The sequence below is a fragment of the Salvelinus namaycush genome, chromosome 11 (assembly GCF_016432855.1).
Source record: "Salvelinus namaycush isolate Seneca chromosome 11, SaNama_1.0, whole genome shotgun sequence".
Classification (NCBI taxonomy): domain Eukaryota; kingdom Metazoa; phylum Chordata; class Actinopteri; order Salmoniformes; family Salmonidae; genus Salvelinus; species Salvelinus namaycush.
In genome coordinates, this window is record NC_052317.1 from 40,616,213 (window position 1) to 40,638,778 (window position 22,566).

General features: G+C 46.9%; 1 protein-coding gene across 14 annotated transcripts in view; it reads left to right on the forward strand.

The window, feature by feature from the left end:
* LOC120056175 (muscleblind-like protein 1) overlaps positions 1-22,566 on the forward strand; it is an 87,335-nt gene that overhangs the window by 34,173 nt on the left and 30,596 nt on the right. For 10 of the 14 annotated variants that reach the window (XM_039004388.1, XM_039004391.1, XM_039004392.1 and 7 more), the window contains exons 1-2: positions 5,455-5,554; positions 6,117-7,030. The exons of 1 other annotated variant lie outside the window; for it this stretch is intronic. In XM_039004388.1, the coding sequence (XP_038860316.1) occupies positions 6,854-7,030 (177 nt within the window). In that variant the 5' untranslated portion in view covers positions 5,455-5,554; positions 6,117-6,853. Of the gene's footprint in view, positions 1-5,454; positions 5,555-6,116; positions 7,031-12,161; positions 12,301-22,566 lie in introns of those variants that run through there. 3 more of the 14 variants (XM_039004390.1, XM_039004389.1, XM_039004400.1) reach the window with 2 other exon arrangements.

A 22,566-nucleotide genomic window follows, 5' to 3' on the forward strand; every position in this document is an offset into this window, starting at 1 on the left:
AACAACATCCACCTCCATGTTAAAACAACATCCACCTCCATGTTAAAACAACATCCACCTCCATATTAAAACTACATCCACCTCCATGTTAAAACAACATCCACCTCCATATTAAAACTACATCCACCTCCATATTAAAACAACATCCACCTCCATGTTAAAACAACATCCACCTCCATGTTAAAACAACATCCACCTCCATATTAAAACAACATCCACCTCCATGTTAAAACAACATCTACCTCCATGTTAAAACAACATCCACCTCCATATTAAAACAACATCCACCTCCATGTTAAAACAACATCCACCTCCATGTTAAAACTACATCCACCTCCATATTAAAACAACATCCACCTCCATGTTAAAACAACATCCACCTCCATGTTAAAACAGCATCCACCTCCATATTAAAACAACATCCACCTCCATGTTAAAACAACATCTACCTCCACGTTAAAACAACATTTACCTCCATGTTAAAACAACATCCATCTCCATATTAAAACAACATTTACCTCCATATTAAAACAACATCCACCTCCATGTTAAAACAACATCCACCTCCATGTTAAAACAACATCCACCTCCATGTTAAAACAACATCCACCTCCATGTTAAAACAATATCCACCTCCATATTAAAACAACATCCACCTCCATGTTAAAACAGCATCCACCTCCATGTTAAAACAGCATCCACCTCCATGTTAAAACAACATCCACCTCCATGTTAAAACAACATCCACCTCCATATTAAAACAACATCCACCTCCATGTTAAAACAACATCCACCTCCATGTTAAAACAACATCCACCTCCATGTTAAAACAACATCCACCTCCATGTTAAAACAGCATCCACCTCTATATTAAAACAACATCCACCTCCATGTTAAAACAACATCCACCTCCATGTTAAAACTACATCCACCTCCATATTAAAACAACATCCACCTCCATGTTAAAACTACATCTACCTCCACGTTAAAACAACATTTACCTCCATGTTAAAACAACATCCATCTCCATATTAAAACAACATTTACCTCCATATTAAAACAACATCCACCTCCATGTTAAAACAACATCCACCTCCATGTTAAAACAACATCCACCTCTATATTAAAACAACATCCACCTCCATGTTAAAACAGCATCCATCTCCATGTTAAAACAACATCCACCTCCATGTTAAAACAACATCCACCTCCATATTAAAACAACATCCACCTCCATGTTAAAACAGCATCCACCTCCATGTTAAAACAACATCCACCTCCATGTTAAAACAACATCTACCTCCACGTTAAAACAACATTTACCTCCATGTTAAAACAACATCCATCTCCATATTAAAACAACATTTACCTCCATATTAAAACAACATCCACCTCCATGTTAAAACAACATCCACCTCCATGTTAAAACAACATCCACCTCCATGTTAAAACAACATCCACCTCCATGTTAAAACAATATCCACCTCCATATTAAAACAACATCCACCTCCATGTTAAAACAGCATCCACCTCCATGTTAAAACAGCATCCACCTCCATGTTAAAACAACATCCACCTCCATGTTAAAACAACATCCACCTCCATATTAAAACAACATCCACCTCCATGTTAAAACAACATCCACCTCCATGTTAAAACAACATCCACCTCCATGTTAAAACAACATCCACCTCCATGTTAAAACAGCATCCACCTCTATATTAAAACAACATCCACTTCCATGTTAAAACAACATCCACCTCCATGTTAAAACAACATCCACCTCCATGTTAAAACAACATCCACCTCTATATTAAAACAACATCCACCTCCATGTTAAAACAGCATCCATCTCCATGTTAAAACAACATCCACCTCCATGTTAAAACAACATCCACCTCCATATTAAAACAACATCCACCTCCATGTTAAAACAGCATCCACCTCCATGTTAAAACAACATCCACCTCCATGTTAAAACAACATCCACCTCCATATTAAAACAACATCCACCTCCATATTAAAACAGCATCCACCTCCATGTTAAAACAACATCCACCTCCATATTAAAACAGCATCCACCTCCATATTAAAACAGCATCCACCTCCATTTTAAAACAACATCCACCTCCATATTAAAACAACAGCCACCTCCATATTGTCTCTCTCTCCCTCTCCCTCTCTCACATTTTGTCAGGAAATACAGCTCTGTCTTGGGTTCTGCTGTGGTGCAGTGGTTGCACAGCCTTTCATCTTCAAGGAGCTAGGTTTTCCTGTCTCTACTCTTCTCAATGGCAAGGCTGTGCCCACTAAGCCTGTACTTTGTCAAGGTTTTCCTAAGGTTTGTAATGGTGAACTGTCGATTTAGGGCTAGATAGTACTGCATTTTGCTTTGTGATTCCCAGTAGGCAATGTACTTTTGTTTTGACTGTGTTGTAATTTGTTTTATTCTGATTGATTGGATGTTCGGGTCCTGAGGCTTAGTAGAACAGGTTTGTGAACTCAGCCCCAGGACCAGCTGGATGAGGGGACTCTTTTCTTTGCTCAGCTCTTGGCATTGCAAGGCTTGGTAATGATATGAGAGGGGGTCTCTGTATTTGAGATGTTTCCAAAACTGAATTGCTCTTTTTTGAGTTTTTATTATTAGTGGATATTGGCCTAATTCTGCCCTGCATGCATCATTTGTAGTTTTCCTCTGGACATGTAGGAGAATCTTACAGAACTCTGCATGCAGGGTTTCAATGGGGTGTTTGTCCCATTTGATGAAATCTTGTTTTGCAAGTGGACTCCACACCTCGCTGCCATAAAGTGCAATTGGTTCAATGACAAATTCAATTAGTTTTAGCCAAATTTGAATAGGTATTTCAATTTGAATTAGTTTTTTAATGGCGTAGAATGCCCTGCGTTCTTTCTCGATCAGTTCATTCACTGACTCATTTAGGTGTCCAGTTGAGCTTATTTGAAACCTAAGTAATTGTAGTGTGTGCAATACTCTATATATTTGGTACGAATTGAGAACTTTGGTCTAATTTCCTGAGGTCTGGATCTTCTCTGGAAAATCAATATTTTAGTCTTTCTGGGGTTTACTACCAGGGCCCAGGTCTGGCAGTACTGCTCTAGCAGGTCCAGGCTCTGCTGTAGGCCATGTGCTGTGTGTGACCGCAGGCACAGGTCGTCTGCGAAGAGCAGGCATTTAAACTCTGAATTGTGGAGACTAACACCAGGAGCTGAGGATTTTTCTAGAATAGTGGCCAATTCATTTATGTAAATATTGAAGAGCGCCGGGCTCAGATTGAAACCCTGGTGAAGGCCCCGCCCCTGGTTAAAGAATTATGTTATTTTCTTGCCAATTTTGATGCTTGCACATATTGCCAGTATACATTGATTTAATTATGTCATGTGTTTTACCCCCTAAGCTATACAAATAAATAAAGAGAGTCGCAAACTCTATATATAAACTGGGTAAAACACCAACGTTTGGGCATCAGGGTACCTTCTTCAGGGTGCCTTCTTCGGGGTGCCTTCTTCGGGGTGCCTTCTTCAGGGTGTGGGGTGCCTTCTTCAGTGTACCTTCTTCAGGGTACCTTCTTCAGGGTGCCTTCTTCGGGGTGCCTTCTTCGGGGTGCCTTCTTCAGGGTGTGGGGTGCCTTCTTCAGGGTGCCTTCTTCGGGGTGCCTTCTTCAGGGTGCCTTCTTCATGGTGCCTTCTTCAGGGTGCCTTCTTCAGGGAGTGGGGTACCTTCTTCAGGGTGCCTTCTTCAGGGTGCCTTCTTCAGGGTGTGGGGTACCTTCTTCAGGGTGCCTTCTTCAGGGTGCCTTCTTCGGGGTACCTTCTTCGGGGTGCCTTCTTCGGGGTACCTTCTTCAGGGTGCCTTCTTCGGGGTGCCTTCTTCAGGGTGCCTTCTTCGGGGTGCCTTCTTCGGGGTACCTTCTTCAGGGTGCCTTCTTCGGGGTGCCTTCTTCGGGGTGCCTTCTTCAGGGTGATGCTGAAACGTTGGTGTTGGTGCTGGCGACTGGACCTTTTTTGGAACACCATTATTTTTTGTCTTACTGAGATTTACTGTCAGGGCCCAGGTCTTGCAGAACCTGTGCAGAAGATCTAGGTGCTGCTGTACGCCCTCCTTGGTTGGGGACATTCTTTTCTCTCCCCCTCTCTCTCCTCCCCTCTCTCCTCTCTATCCTCCCGTCTCTCTCCTCGCTATCCTCCCCTCTCCTCTCCTCTCTCTCTCTTCTTCCCTCTCTCTCCCCTCTCTCTCCTCCGTTTTCTCTCTCCTCCGTTCTCTCTCTCCTCCTCACTCTCTCTCTTCCCCCCTCTCTCTCCTCCCCTCTCTCTCCTCCCCCTCCCCTCTCTCTCTCTATGATTCTCAGCTCACTGTAAAAATGCATTCATGTTACTGGGTCACGGTGACCTATGGTATCCTCCTACTGCAGAGAGATGATACAGGCAAACATACACACACACGCAGACGTTGCAAAGTGGTTTTGTAGCATTGCTGAACGTGCACATCGTGTTCTAGGAAATGGTGTTCTCCTGAGGTGGCGTGGCGCGTGCCCTGCTCAGATGATAAAAGTGAAAACTGACCTTGTGGGATTCAAATGAATCAAATTCCCCTGGCGAACACAATGGTTACATTATGAACACACACTTCCCTTTTCACCAGTGGTCACACCTGCAAGCAGTGGAAAAGGGGAATTGATAAGTAAACGTAGTTACTGTTTGGTTAGGTAACCGTAGTTACTGTTTGGTTAGGTAACCGTAGTTACTGTTTGGTTAGGTAACCGTAGTTACTGTTTGGTTAGGTAACCGTAGTTACTGTTTGGTTAGGTAACCGTAGTTACTGTTTGGTTAGGTAACCGTAGTTACTGTTTGGTTAGGTAACCGTAGTTACTGTTTGGTTAGGGATCAGTGATGTTAATGATTTCACACAGTTGTTATGGTTATGCTGGTTTCATTCAAGTTGTCATAATTGTTCATAACAGGTTCAATGTTGTAATTTTACCAGCTTGGGTAGGTTTCTTTCTCAGGAAGAGAGATTCTACTTGATTGGTTGTGAAATTTGGTAAATTGTGCAAGGGGAAATAAACTCATCGTAGTCTGTTCCAGGAAGAAGGTTGTCATGGCAGGGAGAGTGATTAGGTTAGCCTCTCTCTCTTTTCCTCTCTCTCTCTTCTCCCAAGTCGTTCCGGCTTTCTGTTTAACTCCACCTTTTCTGTCCCTCCCTCTGCCCCCCCCCCCCCCCCCCCCCCTCTCTGGTGACAGTCATTCAGGCAGGTTGACCTCGCCTTAGCTCCACCCCTCCTATTCACCTGGCGCTCGGCCCAGAATGTTGCTGCTATTCCGCCTGCTCTCATTGGTCCCCCCTCACACCCTGCTTGTGAGAAAGGGAAATGACCACCCTCCCCTCCACTTCCCTCTGCGCTCTCTCTCTCTCGCTCTCTCTCTCTCTCTCTTCCACTCTCCCTCTCTTCGTCACCCTCTTGCTCTGTCTCCTTCTCTCTCACTTTCTTTCTCTTTTTAAATAGATTTAACACAGCTGGTTGTGCAGTGCTCAACTGTAAGTGATATGGGGTTTGATTTGATTTTCCGACTCGGACCAGAAACACTGGTAGTTGTGAAAGAGTGCTTCGAACAGGCTGTGTGTGTTTGGAATGGCGTGGTCTGTGTGTGTGTGTGTGTTTGGTATGGTGTGTGTGTGTGTGTGTTTGGTATGGTGTGTGTGTGTGTGTGTTTGGTATGGTGTGTGTGTGTGTGTGTGTTTGGTATGGTGTGTGTGTTTGGGGAGTGCTGGAGAGTGAACGTGTTGTTTGTTTTAGCAGACACCCTTGCATGGCTGACATTTCTACACATGATCCGTTCCCACAGCTGCATAGATGAGCTCTATAGAGTGAAGAGGTTGACTAGGGGAAAGCAGCTCTTGGGAAAGAACGTATCATGTTCTAGAGGTTTCCACTGAGGAATGAATGAAGGCAGAAATCAACTCTAAATCGATTCTGTGGAAGGATAGAACACCAAGCTAACCTGTCTCTCTCTTCCTGTCTTTCTCTCTTCCTGTCTCTCTCTCTTCCTGTCTTTCTCTCTTCCTGTCTCTCTCTCTTCCTGTCTTTCTTTCTCGACAGAGGAAGTGCCTTCCCTGACGTCTACTGCAGCTTCCATCCGCTTCTAAAGCCAAAGCTCCGCCCCCCCCCCCACTTTGCCTCGCTTGCTGCCACGGTAACGCGAGCACAAGGACACCAACCACACACGTCATCCCGATCCACGCCTAGAATTCACGCCCAGACCTGCTCCTCCTTCAGCTCCAGCCTCCAGCCCTATCATCACCAGCCCTCCCATACCACTGCTCCAGCTTCCAGCCTCCAGCCCTATCATCACTAGGCCTCCTGCCCCGAGCCTCCACCAGCCCTCCCATACCACGCTACCCCACAAAGCCTCTCTCCTTTTGGGGCGAGCCTCTCAATCAGTCTCCTCCGTTTCTCTGATCTCCATAGATTTACATTCAGTCACAGCCTGCAGCACTACTGTATTCAGAAGAACAGGATCTGAAGTCTGGTTGCTGGATTGTTGGTGAGAGACAAGTTGAGACAGACAGACAGGGGTAGAGAAATTCTCCGTCAGGATTATTGGCTGTTGAGTGTGTTCTCGATGCTCTAAGGAAAGGGAATGTCCCAATAAACATTTTTACAATACATTTCACTTATCGCCTCGACACGTTTGTTGGAATCTTTCGGGGGAATAAGGAAGAGGAGATTTACCTGTGTCCAACTAAAGGACACACACACACACAGCAACACACACGTCACGCTTTTGCCCCGATTCGGCCGGATTACTATTCTTTTTCGGGACTGTCTTGGTCGCCATGGCGCACATGAGCATGGCACACATGCGCGACACTAAGTGGCTGACGCTGGAGGTGTGCCGGGAGTTCCAGAGAGGCACGTGTTCACGCTCCGACCAGGAATGTAAGTTCGCCCACCCGGCCAAGAGTTGCCAAGTGGAGAACGGTCGAGTCATCGCCTGCTTCGACTCGCTCAAGGTAAGAAGGAAGGAGACACGTCACAGTGGGGGATGTAATCATTAGTCTAAACAGTTGTAAACAGTTGCGTTTTGCAACAAAAACTAAAGTTCAGACAAGTTCCTCCCCATCTTTCCATTTGCATCCGGAATGAAGCTATAGGCTACAACCATACATGGTGCTGTGCTTTGATTGGTTGGCATACAAGAAGATCGGGGGGGGGGGGGGGGGGTTTAAGGTAAGAAGGAAGGAGATACGACACAGGGTGAAGCTATGGGGTATGACCATACATGGTGCTGTGATTTGATTGACTGGTGTACAGAAAGGAGAAGTGAATTGATTTATTCTCATTAGTTGTTTGTCAGACGTTAGAAGCGAATGTCTTCCTGGGGTCCACATGCAAACAGGAACAACATGTGATCTGAAGGCTACGAACTGTCAGCCAATGTACATGACCCCGACTACCAAATATCAGCACTGCAAGTTTGCACCTATAAGAGTGTTCAGGCCTGGCACAAGGTCTGCTCCATGGAGGAGTCAAGAGATCAACCCACTTCACACACACCCCATCTGGCTCCTGCATGACATGTGCTCTCTCTAGGCTCACCCACTTCTGGTCATGTGACTGGCACATGTGACGGGGTGGGAAGCAGAGGGGAGGAGGGAGGCATGCTTACACCCCTCCAGATTCAGAAAGGGCAAAGTTACAGATGTAACGTGATATTTTCTGTCTAGGGTGTGGGGAAGTGGAGAAGTGGAGAAGTGGAGAAGTGGGGAAGTGGAGAAGTGGAGCAGTGGGGAAGTGGAGAAGTGGAGCAGTGGAGAAGTGGAGAAGGGGGGAAGTGGGGAAGTGGAGAAGTGGGGAAGTGGAGAAGGGGGGAAGTGGGGAAGTGGAGAAGTGGGGCAGTGGAGAAGTGGGGCAGTGGAGAAGTGGGGAAGTGGAGAAGTGGAGCAGTGGGGAAGTGGAGAAGTGGGGAAGTGGGGAAGGGGGGAAGTGGAGCAGTGGGGAAGTGGGGAAGTGGGGAAGTGGGGAAGTGGAGCAGTGGGGAAGTGGAGAAGTGGGGAAGTGGAGCAGTGGAGAAGTGGGGAAGTGGAGCAGGGTTGGAAAGGGGTTCAATTGCACCTCAGTTCCAGTCAGTTTCAGAAACCTACTGACATCCAACATATAGTTTAAAAACACTCAGAAACCACAAACTGCTGTTTTCAACGTATTCATTTAACTTAAGGTGAATGCTCAATGCTGTTACATGTTGCAAGTGCTATCTATCTACCTCCATCCCTCCCTCTCTCTCTCCATCCCTCCCTCTCTCTCTCTCCATCCCTCCCTCTCTCTCTCCATCCCTCCCTCTCTCTCCATATCTAGTGCAGAGTGTAGAGAGCAGAGCTGAAACGGAGCTGGGGAAAGGGGCGGGTAGCAGGGAGGGTATAGCGTCATGGTGAAGCTCTCAGTCAGTCGTCTCATCACTTCCTGTGCTTCAGCCTTAGGGCAGCGAGGGGGAAGGGGGAAGGGGGAGGGGGGCAGTGGGGCCACGGTACGCTGTAATTTTCCATCTATTTTTAAGCGCCAGCAGAAAGGCAAACACATCTCTTTCTCTGTCTTCCACTCGCTCTCTGTTTTTCTCTCGCTCTATCTCTGAAGATCTGTAGAGATGGGAGGACCGACCTCTCCTCTTGGGCCTGATTCAAGGTTCTTGCGTCTGTCCAAGACATCACATCACAACACACACAAAGTCTCTTCCACCATGCCTCCCTTCCTTGAGGGGCTCCAAGATCTTAAAGAATATTAGAGATGTTATACAGGAACATAAAAAACTTAGGGTGTAAAAACACACCCTGTTTCCCTGCCCCCAGTGATTGTTTGCCCTTGGTTCTTGGCCATGACAGCTCAGGACCGAGAAGAGCAGAGTAGGGTTGTGTGAGCTGATTCTGAGGGACTGTTCACTACCAGATGTGGACAGAGGAACATTGTCTGGGTGCTGCAGCTCTGAGCTAGGCTGAGCAGTGTACTTCTTCACCAGCCAGTACTGGTTCAGAGGCTGGCTGTGTTGAACCTGTCGACACTGTGCTACACACACACACACACACACACACACACACACACACACACACACACACACACACACACACACACACACACACACACACACACACACACACACACACACACACACACACACACACACACACACACAGGCCAGAGTGATTAAGGGTACAGTGTTCTTTCCCATTGACAGGCAGAGCTGCCAGGGGCCTCTGGTCCAGCATGTGACCCAATAGAACTGGCTCACTGGTCACTGATCACTGATCCAACTCTGTCCTCAGTGACCAGACAGAGCTCTAGAATGATAGAGCTGTTATCTGTGGAGGGAGGAGGGATGAGTAACAGAGGGAAGGGGGAGAGATGTGAACGTGGCAAGGGGATAGGATATGATAGGATATGTCATCAGACAAGAGAATGAGGAGAGGTGCTCCATTTCACAGCAGAGAAAGGTCAGCAATTGGAAAATTGTGTCTGGCAGGCATAGAGAAAGAGAGAGAGAGAGAGAGAGAGAGGGAGAGAGGGAGAGAGAGAGAGAGAGGTTTTTTGGGGTGAATGTGAGGAGAGTGGGCTGTTTTAGGAGCTTGGTGTGTGAATGGGAGGCCAGGGATCTTTTAACCATTTGGCCAGTGTTTCCACATGGTAATGAAAAACAGAAAAACAGAGGACGAGAGAAGGAGAGAACGAGAGAAGGAGAGGAGAGGACGAGAGAAGGAGAGGAAGAGAGGAGAGGACGAGTGAAGTAGAGGAAGAGAGAAGGAGAGGAAGAGAGGAGAGGACGAGAGGAGAGTACAAGAGAAGGAGAGGACGAGAGGAGAGTACAAGAGAAGGAGAGGACGAGAGAAGGAGAGGAGAGGACGAGAGAAGGAGAGGAAGAGAGGAGAGGACGAGTGAAGTAGAGGAAGAGAGAAGGAGAGGAAGAGAGGAGAGGACGAGAGGAGAGTACAAGAGAAGGAGAGGACGAGAGGAGAGTACAAGAGAAGGAGAGGACGAGTGAAGTAGAGGAAGAGAGAAGGAGAGGAAGAGAGGAGAGGACGAGAGGAGAGTACAAGAGAAGGAGAGGACGAGAGGAGAGTACAAGAGAAGGAGAGGAAGAGAGGAGAGGACAAGAGAAGGAGAGGAAGAGAGGAGAGGACAAGAGAAGGAGAGGACGAGTGAAGTAGAGGAAGAGAGAAGGAGAGGACGAGAGGAGAGGACAAGAGAAGGAGAGAACGAGTGAAGTAGAGGAAGAGAGAAGGAGAGGACGAGAGGAGAGGACAAGAAAAACCTCAGTGTGGAAAACCACAATGCAGAAAGAGAGAGAGACAGGAAATAGGTAGTGATGGGTGATGGATACCCGCTGACTGCAAACACACGCGCGCGCACACACACACACACACACACACACACACACACACACACACACACACACACACACACACACACACACACACACACACACACACACACACACACACACACACACACACACACACACACACACACACACACACACACACACACACACACACACACACACACACACACACACACACACACACACACACACACACACTCTTCTCCTCGTGAGAGAGGATCGACCTTCTTCCAGGTTGCATAATTAGCCTCACATAATCACCACAGCATAGCAGAGCAGGTCACACCCAAACTCTTGTCATTTCCCTAACAGTCACATAACAGAGGAGGTCACACCCCTGACAGACACAGAGGAGGTCACACCCCTAACAGACACAGAGGAGGTCACTCCCCTAACAGACACAGAGGAGGTCACTCCCTTAACAGACACAGAGGAGGTCACTCCCTTAACAGACACAGAGGAGGTCACTCCCTTAACAGACACAGAGGAGGTCACTCCCTTAACAGACACAGAGGAGGTCACTCCCTTAACAGACACAGAGGAGGTCACTCCCCTAACAGACACAGAGGAGGTCACTCCCTTAACAGACACAGAGGAGGTCACTCCCCTAACAGACACAGAGGAGGTCACTCCCTTAACAGACACAGAGGAGGTCACTCCCCTAACAGACACAGAGGAGGTCACTCCCTTAACAGACACAGAGGAGGTCACTCCCCTAACAGACACATAACAGAGGAGGTCACTCCCCTAACAGACACATACCTAGCTACCCACTCCTAAGCAAACCCTCTCTGTCCTCCTGTCCTCCATTCCCAGGCACAGTCCAGCACTGTGACATCTTTGCATCCCAAATAGTACCCTACCCCCTTTATAGTGCACTACTTCTAAGCAGGGTCCATAAGGCTCTGTAGGGAATAGGGTGCCATTTGGGACTCAGTCTTCCACCGCTGTGGAATTACAATAGTCACATTTCTGTCCTTTAAATAGCAGAACGGACACACACACATGGACACACACACACACACACATGGACACACACACACACACACACACACATGGACACACATACACGGACACACACAGACACACACATTCGCTTAAAATATTATCCTTCTCTGGAAAACACACTCAAGAACACACACAAACACATTCATGCACCCACACTGAAGCTCATGTAAGGTCACATTCACTCACTATGTATAATGCTCTCTCTGTATTCCCACAAACACACACACACACAGACAGACACGCACGCATGCTCAATAACACACACACACACACACACACACACACACACACACACACACACACACACACACACACACACACACACACACACACACACACACACACACACACACACACACACACACACGCACGCATGCTCAATAACACACAGACTCTCAGATCCAATAAATAGAGGTGTGTCAGAGAGGAGACAAGGTAAAGGTCTATTCTGTCTGTCTGTCTGTCTGTCTGTCTGTCTGTCTGTCTGTCTGTCTGTCTGTCTGTCTGTCTGTCTGTCTGTCTGTCTGTCTGTCTGCCTGCCTGCCTGCCTGCCTGCCTGCCTGCCTGCCTGTCTGTCTGTCTGTCTGTCTGTCTGTCTGTCTGTCTGTCTGTCTGCCTGCCTGCCTGCCTGCCTGCCTGCCTGTCTGTCTGTCTGTCTGTCTGTCTGTCTGTCTGTCTGTCTGTCTGTCTGTCTGTCTGTCTGTCTGTCTGTCTGTCTGTCAGGTGTGTGTGGACTGTGAAACTCTGTTAAGGCTCCTACAGACAGGTTGAATCCAAAGGAGTTGGTCAGAAGTGAGCAGAGTGAGGTCATGTAGCAGGCTAGCAGCGGCCCCTACTCCACTACCACAGACCCAGTTAAACACACTTGTCCAGCCTGTCAGTGGAAAGGTAAATGTTTACACCACATTGACATACTTCAGCAATCTCCCCTTAACTAACCAGCCACACAGCCAGCAGCCCTCCTCTGTACTCTCACTCTGTGCTCTGTGCTTTCTGCTCTCACTCTGTACGCTATACTCTGTGCTCTGTGCTCTCACTCTGCACTCTGTACTCTGTGCTCTGTACTCTGTGTCTGCACTCTGTACTCTCACTCTGTGCTCTGTGCTCTCACTCTGTGCTCTGTGCTCTGTGCTCTCACTCTGTACTCTCACTCTGTGCTCTGTGCTCTCACTCTGTGCTCTGTGCTCTGTGCTCTCACTCTGTACTCTCACTCTGTGCTCTGTGCTTTCTGCTCTCACTCTGCACTCTGTACTCTGTGCTCTGTACTCTGTGTCTGCACTCTGTACTCTGTACTCTCACTCTGTACTCTGTGTCTGCACTCTGTACTCTGTGTCTGCACTCTGTACTCTGTACTCTCACTCTGCACTCTGTACTCTGCACTCTGTACTCTGCACTCTGTATTCTGTGTCTGCACTCTGTACTCTGTACTCTGTGTCTGCACTCTGCACTCTGCACTCTGTACTCTTACTCTGCACTCTGTACTCTGTGTCTGCACTCTGCACTCTGTACTCTGTGTCTGCACTCTGCACTCTGTACTCTCACTCTGCACTCTGTACTCTGTGCTCTCACTCTGTACTCTGTGCTCTCACTCTGCACTCTGCACTCTGCACTCTGTCTGCACTCTGTACTCTGTACTCTCACTCTGCACTCTGCACTCTGCACTCTGCACTCTGCACTCTGTCTGCACTCTGTACTCTGTACTCTCACTCTGCACTCTGCACTCTGCACTCTGTCTGCACTCTGTACTCTGTACTCTCACTCTGCACTCTGCACTCTGTACTCTGTGCTCTCACTCTGCACTCTGTACTCTCACTCTGTGCTCTGTGCTCTGTGCTCTCACTCTGTACTCTTACTCTGCACTCTCACTCTGTGCTCTCACTCTGCACTCTGTGCTCTCACTCTGCACTCTGTACTCTGCACTCTGTACTCTGTGTCTGCACTCTGTACTCTGTACTCTGTGCTCTCACTCTGTGCTCTCACTCTGCACTCTGTACTCTGTGTCTGCACTCTGTACTCTGCACTCTGTACTCTGCACTCTGTACTCTGTACTCTGTACTCTGTACTCTGTACTCTGCACTCTGCACTCTGTGCTCTCACTCTGTACTCTGTACTCTGTGCTCTCACTCTGTGCTCTCACTCTGCACTCTGTACTCTGCACTCTGTACTCTGTGTCTGCACTCTGTACTCTGCACTCTGTACTCTGCGTCTGCACTCTGCACTCTGTACTCTGTGCTCTCACTCTGTGCTCTCACTCTGTACTCTGTGCTCTCACTCTGCACTCTGTACTCTGTGCTCTCACTCTGCACTCTGTACTCTGTGCTCTCACTCTGCACTCTGTACTCTGTGCTCTCACTCTGTACTCTGTACTCTGTGCTCTGTGCTCTGTGCTCTCACTCTGCACTCTGTACTCTGTACTCTCACGCTGTACTCTGTGCTCTGCACTCTGCACTCTGTAGCCACGGCTACATAGTGATAGGCCATGCAGTGTGTGTGTGTTTGCTTGTGTGCTTCTGTTCCAGTGCGTTTCTTTGTCTGTGATCAGAAGGTCCATTCCTGCTCCACTGAGTTTGGATAAATAGCTCTCTCTCTCTTTCGGACTCTCTTTCTGACTTTCCTTCTCACTCCCTCTGTCACTCTCTCTGTCACTCTTTCTCTCTTTCTTGCTCCCTCTCCTGTCAGTTGTTTTGTTACATCCAGGGGTTGCATAGAACAATCAGGCTAAACACAAAACACACACACACACACACACACACACACACACACACACACACACACACACACACACACACACACACACACACACACACACACACACACTCACACTCACACTCTCTCACACACTCACACACACACAGAACCGGCGGGTTCACCAGTTAGACATGTGGAGTAAATATAAACATAGTTACTAGTGGACAGTGTTTTGTCTGAACTAGAACAACACAAGCCCAGTTACCCCTCTTCCCCTTCTCTCCCTTCCTTTAATACTGCCTATGTCTACAAGAGAGGGAAGAAAGGAGAGAGAAATTAGTTAATATCTCTACAATCTGGTCAGTCTTTACAGTGTTCATATCTCTACAATCTGGTCAGTCTTTACAGTGTTCATATCTCTACAATCTGGTCAGTCTTTACAGTGTTCATATCTCTACAATCTGGTCAGTCTTTACAGTGTTCATATCTCTACAATCTGGTCAGTCTTTACAGTGTTCATATCTCTACAATCTGGTCAGTCTTTACAGTGTTCATATCTCTACAATCTGGTCAGTCTTTACAGTGTTCATATCTCTACAATCTGGTCAGTCTTTACAGTGTTCATATCTCTACAATCTGGTCAGTCTTTACAGTGTTCATATCTCTACAATCTATGCTGAAATCAGCCTGGTGGTGCTCCTATTGTTCCTTTCTGTTTAATCTGTTGTTTCCACATATCTATACTGAGATCAGACTACAGCTCTATTGTCTAGATATCTATATTGAGATCAGACTACAGCTCTATTGTCTAGATATCTATACTGAGATCAGACTACAGCTCTATTGTCTAGATATCTATACTGAGATCAGACTACAGCTCTATTGTCTAGATATCTATACTGAGATCAGACTACAGCTCTATTGTCTAGATATCTATACTGAGATCAGACTACAGCTTTATTGTCTAGATATCTATACTGAGATCAGACTACAGCTCTATTGTCTAGATATCTATACTGAGATCAGACTACAGCTCTATTGTCTAGATATCTATACTGAGATCAGACTACAGCTCTATTGTCTGGATATCTATACTGAGATCAGCCTACAGCTCTATTGTCTAGATATCTATACTGAGATCAGACTACAGCTCTATTGTCTGGATATCTATACTGAGATCAGCCTACAGCTCTATTGTCTGGATATCTATACTGAGATCAGCCTGGGGCTCCATTTCTTAGAGAAACAGTGCACGTATTTATGCGCGTATGACTGTATGTGTGTACGTGCAAGCATTCATCTGTGTGGGATACATGCTGTCATGGTTATGCTCCCATCCATGCTGTCATCAATTCTGTCATCCATGCTGTCATCCATGCTCCCATCCATGCTGTCATCCATGCTCCCATCCATGCTCCCATCTATGCTGTCATCCATGCTCCCATCCATGCTGTCACCCATGTTCCCATCCATGCTGTCATCAATTTTGTCATCCATGCTGTCATCCATGCTCCCATCCATGCTCCCATCTATGCTCCCATCCATGCTCCCATCCATGCTGTCATCCATGCTCCCATCCATGCTGTCATCCATGCTCCCATCCATGCTGTCATCCATGCTCCCATCCATGCTGTCATCCATGCTCCCATCCATGCTGTTATCCATGCTCCCATCCATGCTGTCATCCATTATGTCATCCATGCTGTCATCCATGCTCCCATCTAGGCTGTCATCCATGCTCCCATCCATGCTGTCATCCATGCTGTCATCCATGCTCCCATCCATGCTGTCATCCATGCTGTCATCCATGCTCCCATCCATGCTGTTATCCATGCTCCCATCCATGCTGTCATCCATTATGTCATCCATGCTGTCATCCATGCTCCCATCTAGGCTGTCATCCATGCTCCCATCCATGCTGTCATCCATGCTGTCATCCATGCTCCCATCCATGCTGTCATCCATGCTGTCATCCATGCTCCCATCCATGCTCCCATCCATGCTGTCACCCATGCTCCCATCCATGCTGTCATCCATGCTGTCATCCATGCTGTCATCTATGCTCCCAACCATTCTGTCATCCATGCTGTCATCCATGCTCCCATCTATGCTGTCATCCATGCTCCCATCCATGCTGTCATCCATGCTGTCATCTATGCCCCCATCCATTCTGTCATCCATGCTCCCATACATGCTGTCATCCATGCTCCCATCCATGCTGTCATCCATTCTGTCATCCATGCTGTCATCCATGCTGTCATCCATGCTCCCATACATGCTCCAATCTATGCTGTCATCCATGCTGTCATCCATGCTCCCATCTATGCTGTCATCCATGCTCCCATACATGCTGTCATCCATGCTCCCATCCATGCTGTCATCCATTCTGTCATCCATGCTGGCATCCATTCTCCCATACATGCTGTCATCCATGCTCCCATCCACACTGTCATCCATGCTGTCATGTATGTAGGCTTACGTGTGTGCATGTCTGTGTGTGAGAGAGAGATCTGGTGCACCGTTTTGCACATCATGGAAGGGCATACTGAACAGCAGTATTACCACAGTATTACCTTGGAAACTAGAGTTGAAACATTACACCACAGGTGTCAAAACTCCGAGTGTCTGTGGATTATCACTCCTCCCTTGTACTTGATTCTTCAATCAAGGTCACTGTTTATTTAAGAACTCCCCTCACCTGGTTGTCGAGGTCTTAATTGGTCAGTTAGGAACTCTCCTCACCTGGTTGTCGAGGTCTTAATTGGTCAGTTAGGAACTCTCCTCACCTGGTTGTCGAGGTCTTAGTTGGTCAGTTAGGAACTCCCCTCACTTGGTTGTCGAGGTCTTAATTGGTCAGTTAGGAATTCTCCTCACCTGGTTGTTGAGGTCTTAATTGGTCAGTTAGGAACTCCCCTCACCTGGTTGTCAAGGTCTTAATTGGTCAGTTAGGAACTCCCCTCACCTGGTTGTTGAGGTCTTAATTGGTCAGTTAGGAACTCTCCTCACCTGGTTGTTGAGGTCTTAATTGGTCAGTTAGGAACTCCCCTCACTTGGTTGTTGAGGTCTTAATTGGTCAGTTAGGAACTCTCCTCACCTGGTTGTTGAGGTCTTAATTGGTCAGTTAGGAACTCCCCTCACCTGGTTGTCAAGGTCTTAATTGGTCAGTTAGGAACTCCCCTCACCTGGTTGTCGAGGTCTTAATTGGTCAGTTAGGAACTCTCCTCACCTGGTTGTTGAGGTCTTAATTGGTCAGTTAGGAACTCCCCTCACCTGGTTCTCGAGGTCTTAATTGGTCAGTTAGGAACTCTCCTCACCTGGTTGTCGAGGTCTTAATTGGTCAGTTAGGAACTCTCCTCACCTGGTTGTCGAGGTCTTAATTGGTCAGTTAGGAACTCTCCTCACCTGGTTGTTGAGGTCTTAATTGTGGCAGTGCAGTCTGCAGTACACTGATAACTAGAGGAATACTGTGGCAGTGCAGTCTGCAGTACACTGACAACTAGAGGAATACTGTGGCAGTGCAGTCTGCAGTACACTGATAACTAGAGGAATACTGTGGCAGTGCAGTCTGCAGTACACTGATAACTAGAGGAATACTGTGGCAGTGCAGTCTGCAGTACACTGATAACTAGAGGAATACTGTGGCAGTGCAGTCTGCAGTACACTGATAACTAGAGGAATACTGTGGCAGTGCAGTCTGCAGTACACTGATAACTAGAGGAATATTGTGTCAGTGCAGTCTGCAGTACACTGATAACTAGAGGAATACTGTGGCAGTGCAGTCTGCAGTACACTGACAACTAGAGGAATACTGTGGCAGTGCAGTCTGCAGTACACTGATAACTAGAGGAATACTGTGGCTGTGCAGTCTGCAGTACACTGATAACTAGAGGAATACTGTGGCAGTGCAGTCTGAACAAAAATATAAGCGCAACATGTAAAGTGTTGGTCCCATGTTTCATGAGCTGAAATAAAAGATCCCAGAAATGTTCCATACGCACAAAATGCTTATTTCTCTCATATTTTGTGCACAAATTTGTTTACTTCCCTGTTAGTGAGCATTTATCATTTGCCAAGATAATCAATTAACCTGACAGATATGGCATATCAAGAAGCTGATTAAATGCCATCATCATTACACAGGTGCACCGTGTGCTGGGGACAATAAAAGGCCACTCTAAAATGTGCAGTTTGTCACACAACACAATGCCACAAATGTCTCAAGTTTTGAGGGAGCGTGCAGTTGGCATACTGACTGCAGGAATGTCCACCAGAGCTGTTGCTGGGGAATTGAATGTTAATTTCTCTACCATAAGCCACCTCCAACATTGTTTTAGAGAATTTCCAACCGGCCTCACAACCACAGACCACGTGTAACCATGCCAACCCAGGCCCTCCACATCCGGCTTCTTCACCTGCGGGATGATCTGACACCAGCCACCCTGATGTCAGATCAGCTGATTAAACAGAGGAGTATTTCTGTCTTTAATAAAGCCCTTTTGTGGAGAAAAACTCATTCTGATTGGCTGGGCCTGGCTCTCCAGTGAGTGGGCCTGGCTCTCCAGTGAGTGGGCCTGGCTCTCCATTGAGTTGTCCTGGCTCTCCATTGAGTGGGCCTGGCTCTCCAGTGAGTGGGCCTGGCTCTCCAGTGAGTGGGCCTGGCTCTCCAGTGAGTGGGCCTGGCTCTCCAGTGAGTGGGCCTGGCTCTCCAGTGAGTGGGCCTGGTTCTCCATTGAGTGGGCCTGGTTCTCCAGTGAGTGGGCCTGGCTCTCCAGTGAGTGGGCCTGGTTCTCCAGTGAGTGGGCCTGGCTCTCCAGTGAGTGGGCCTGGTTCTCCATTGAGTGGGCCTGGCTCCCCAGTGAGTGGGCCTATGTGATTCCTCTATTGAGGGGAACATTGTGGGGTAGATTAGAATATAATATGAATATAGCCATAAAATTAGGAATTATAATTTCATAGAATCTCACACATTATTTGGTCTTGTTGGTACACACACACAGCTACAGTACACGACCCCCTCCCACACTCAAACTCCCACTTTATATATATATATATATATATATATATATAGAGAGAGAGAGAGAGAGAGAGAGAGAGAGAGAGAGAGAGAGAGAGACAGAGACAGAGACAGAGACAGAGACAGAGACAGAGAGAGAGAGAGAGAGAGAGAGAGAGAGAGAGAGAGAGAGAGAGAGAGAGAGGTGAAGTGACAGAGAGAGAGAGAGAGAGACAGGTGAAAAACCGACTGCTGACTGGACTTGTCAAATCGCTCTCTTTCTCTACCCTTTATCTCCCTCTCTCTTTCTCTACCCTTTATCTCCCTCTCTCTACCCTTTATCTCCCTCTCTCTTTCTCTCTATCTTCCTCTCTCTCAATTCAATTCAAGGGGCTTTATTGGCATGGGAAACATGTGTTAACATTGCCGACGCAAGTGAAATAAACAATATAAAATGAACAGTAAACATTACACTCACAGAAGTTCCAAAAGAATAAAGACATTTCAAATGTCATAGTATGTCTATATACAGTGTTGTAACGATGTGCAAATAGTTAAAGTACAAAAGGGAAAATAAATAAACATAAATATGGGTTGTATTTACAATGGTGTTTGTTCTTCACTGGTTGACCTTTTCTTGTGGCAACAGGTCACAGATCTTGCTGCTCTGATGTCACACTGTGGTATTTCACCCAGTAGATATGGGAGTTTATCAAAATTGGGTTTGTTTTCGAAGTCGTTGTGGATCTGTGTAATCTGAGGGAAATATGTCTCTCTAATATGGTCATACATTGGGCAGGAGGTTAGGAAGTGTAGCTCAGTTTCCACCTCATTTTGTGGGCAGTGTGCATATAGCCTGTCTTCTCTTGAGAGCCAGGTCTGTCTACGGTGGCCTTTCTTAATAGCAATGCTATGCTCACTGAGTCTGTAGCTAGTCAAAGATTTCCTTAATTTTGGGTCAGTCACAGTGGTCAGGTATTATTATCTTTTTGTTTTCTCATGATTTGGTTGGGTCTAATTGTGTTGCTGTCCTGGGGCTCTGTGGGGTCTGTTTGTGTTTGTGAACAGAGCCCCAGGACCAGCTTGCTTAGGGGACTCTTCTCCAGTTTCATCTCTCTGTAGGTGATGGCTTTGTTATGGAAGGTTTGGGAATCGCTTCCTTTTAGGTGGTTGTAGAATTTAACGGCTCTTTTCTGTATTTTGATAATTAGTGGGTATCGGCCTAATTCTGCTCTGCATGCATTATTTGGTGTTCTACGTTGTACACGGAGGATATTTTTGCAGAATTCTGCATGCAGAGTCTCAATTTGGTGTTTGTCCCATTTTGTGAAATCTTGGTTGGTGAGCTGACCCCAGACCTCACAACCATAAAGGGTAATGGGCTCTATGACTGATTCAAGTATTTTTAGCCAGATCCTAATTGGTATGTATGAATTTTATGTTCCTTTTGATGGCATAGAATGCCCTTCTTGCCTTGTCTCTCAGATCGTTCACAGCTTTGTGGAAGTTACCTGTGGCGCTGATGTTTAGGCCAAGGTATATATAGTTTTTTGTGTGCTCTAGGACAACGGTGTCTAGATGGAATTTGTATTTGTGGTCCTGGCGACTGGACCTTTTTTGGAACACCATTATTTTGGTCTTACTGAGATTTACTGTCAGGGCCCAGGTCTGACAGAATCTGTGCAGAATATCTAGGTGCTGCTGTAGGCCCTCCTTGGTTGGTGACAGAAGCACCCGATCATCAGCAAACAGTAGACATTTGACTTCAGATACTAGTAGGGTGAGGCCGGGTGCTGCAGACTTTTTCTCTCTCTCTCTCTCTCTTCCTCTCTCTCTCTCTTCCTCTCTCTCTTCCTCTCTCTCTCTCTCTCTCTCTCTCTCTCTCTCTCTCTCTCTCTCTCTCTCTCTCTCTTCCTCTCTCTCTCTCTCTCTTCCTCTCTCTCTCTCTCTCTCTTCCTCTCTCTCTCTCTCTCTTTCTCTGTCTCTCTCTATCTCTCTCTCTATCTCTCCCTCTCTCTCTCACTCCCTCTCTCTCTTCCTCTCTCTCTCTCTCTTTCTCTACCCCTTTATCTCTCTCTTTTCTTTCTCACGCCCTCATTCAGAGGGTAGGAGAGGTGAAGTTACCATCCACATGCATGTATGTATACACACAGACACACACTCACAATCACTGTGCTAATACCAAATTATTGTTATTATGAGATCATCTGATGTTGAAACGGGATCAGAGACGTTTACAGAGGGACTATGCCAATTCATAGGATTACAGTTAAAGAGATCAGAAAACTGTAATTTAATATTAAAATATAATACAGGATTAACGGTACAACTCTGCCAAATTACAGATTATCGCTTTAGCAAGTGAGGCAGAAACATTGTGCTATTTCTGATCAGTAATCTTAGCATGTTTTGTAGGGAGAGAGAGAGAGAGAGAGAGAGAGAGAGAGAGAGAGAGAGAGAGAGAGAGAGAGACAGAGACAGAGACAGAGACAGAGACAGAGACAGAGGGAAAATATGTATTGAGAAGCAAAAATGTGTACTGTACACAAAGATGGGGAGACCTCTTTCTCAACTCTTCAGCTTTTAATGTTTTAAAAGGCTGGTTGCTAAGCTACCATTTCCATTATTACATAATTTGAACAAGGTTTGTGTGAAGCACAGTGTGGAGAGCAAAAAGAGAGTGAGGAAGACTGGAGAGGTGGGAGAGGTGGGATATGAAGCTGGGTATTAGGCCGTGACCTCACTCTCCAAGGTGTTTCAGGGAGAGGTGGGATATGAAGCTGGGTATTAGGCCGTGACTTCACTCTCCAAGGTGTTTCAGGGAGAGGTGGGATATGAAGCTGGGTATTTGGCCGTGACCTCACTCTTCAAGGTGTTTCAGGGAGAGGTGGGATATGAAGCTGGGTATTACGCCATGACCTCACTCTCCAAGGTGTTTCAGGGAGAGGTGGGATATGAAGCTGGGTATTAGGCCGTGACCTCACTCTCCAAGGTGTTTCAGGGAGAGGTGGGATATGAAGCTGGGTATTAGGCCGTGACCTCACTCTCCAAGGTGTTTCAGGGAGAGGTGGGATATGAAGCTGGGTATTAGGCCGTGACCTCACTCTTCAAGGTGTTTCAGGGAGAGATGGGATATGAAGCTGGGTATTAGGCCGTGACCTCACTCTCCAAGGTGTTTCAGGGAGAGGTGGGATATGAAGCCGGGTATTAGGCCGTGACCTCACTCTCCAAGGTGATTCAGGGAGAGGTGGGATATGAAGCTGGGTATTAGGCCGTGACCTCACTCTCCAAGGTGTTTCAGGGAGAGGTGGGATATGAAGCTGGGTATTAGGCCATGACCTCACTCTCCAAGGTGTTTCAGGGAGAGGTGGGATATGAAGCTGGGTATTAGGCCGTGACCTCATTCTCCAAGGTGTTTCAGGGAGAGGTGGGATATGAAGCTGGGTATTAGGCCGTGACCTCACTCTCCAAGT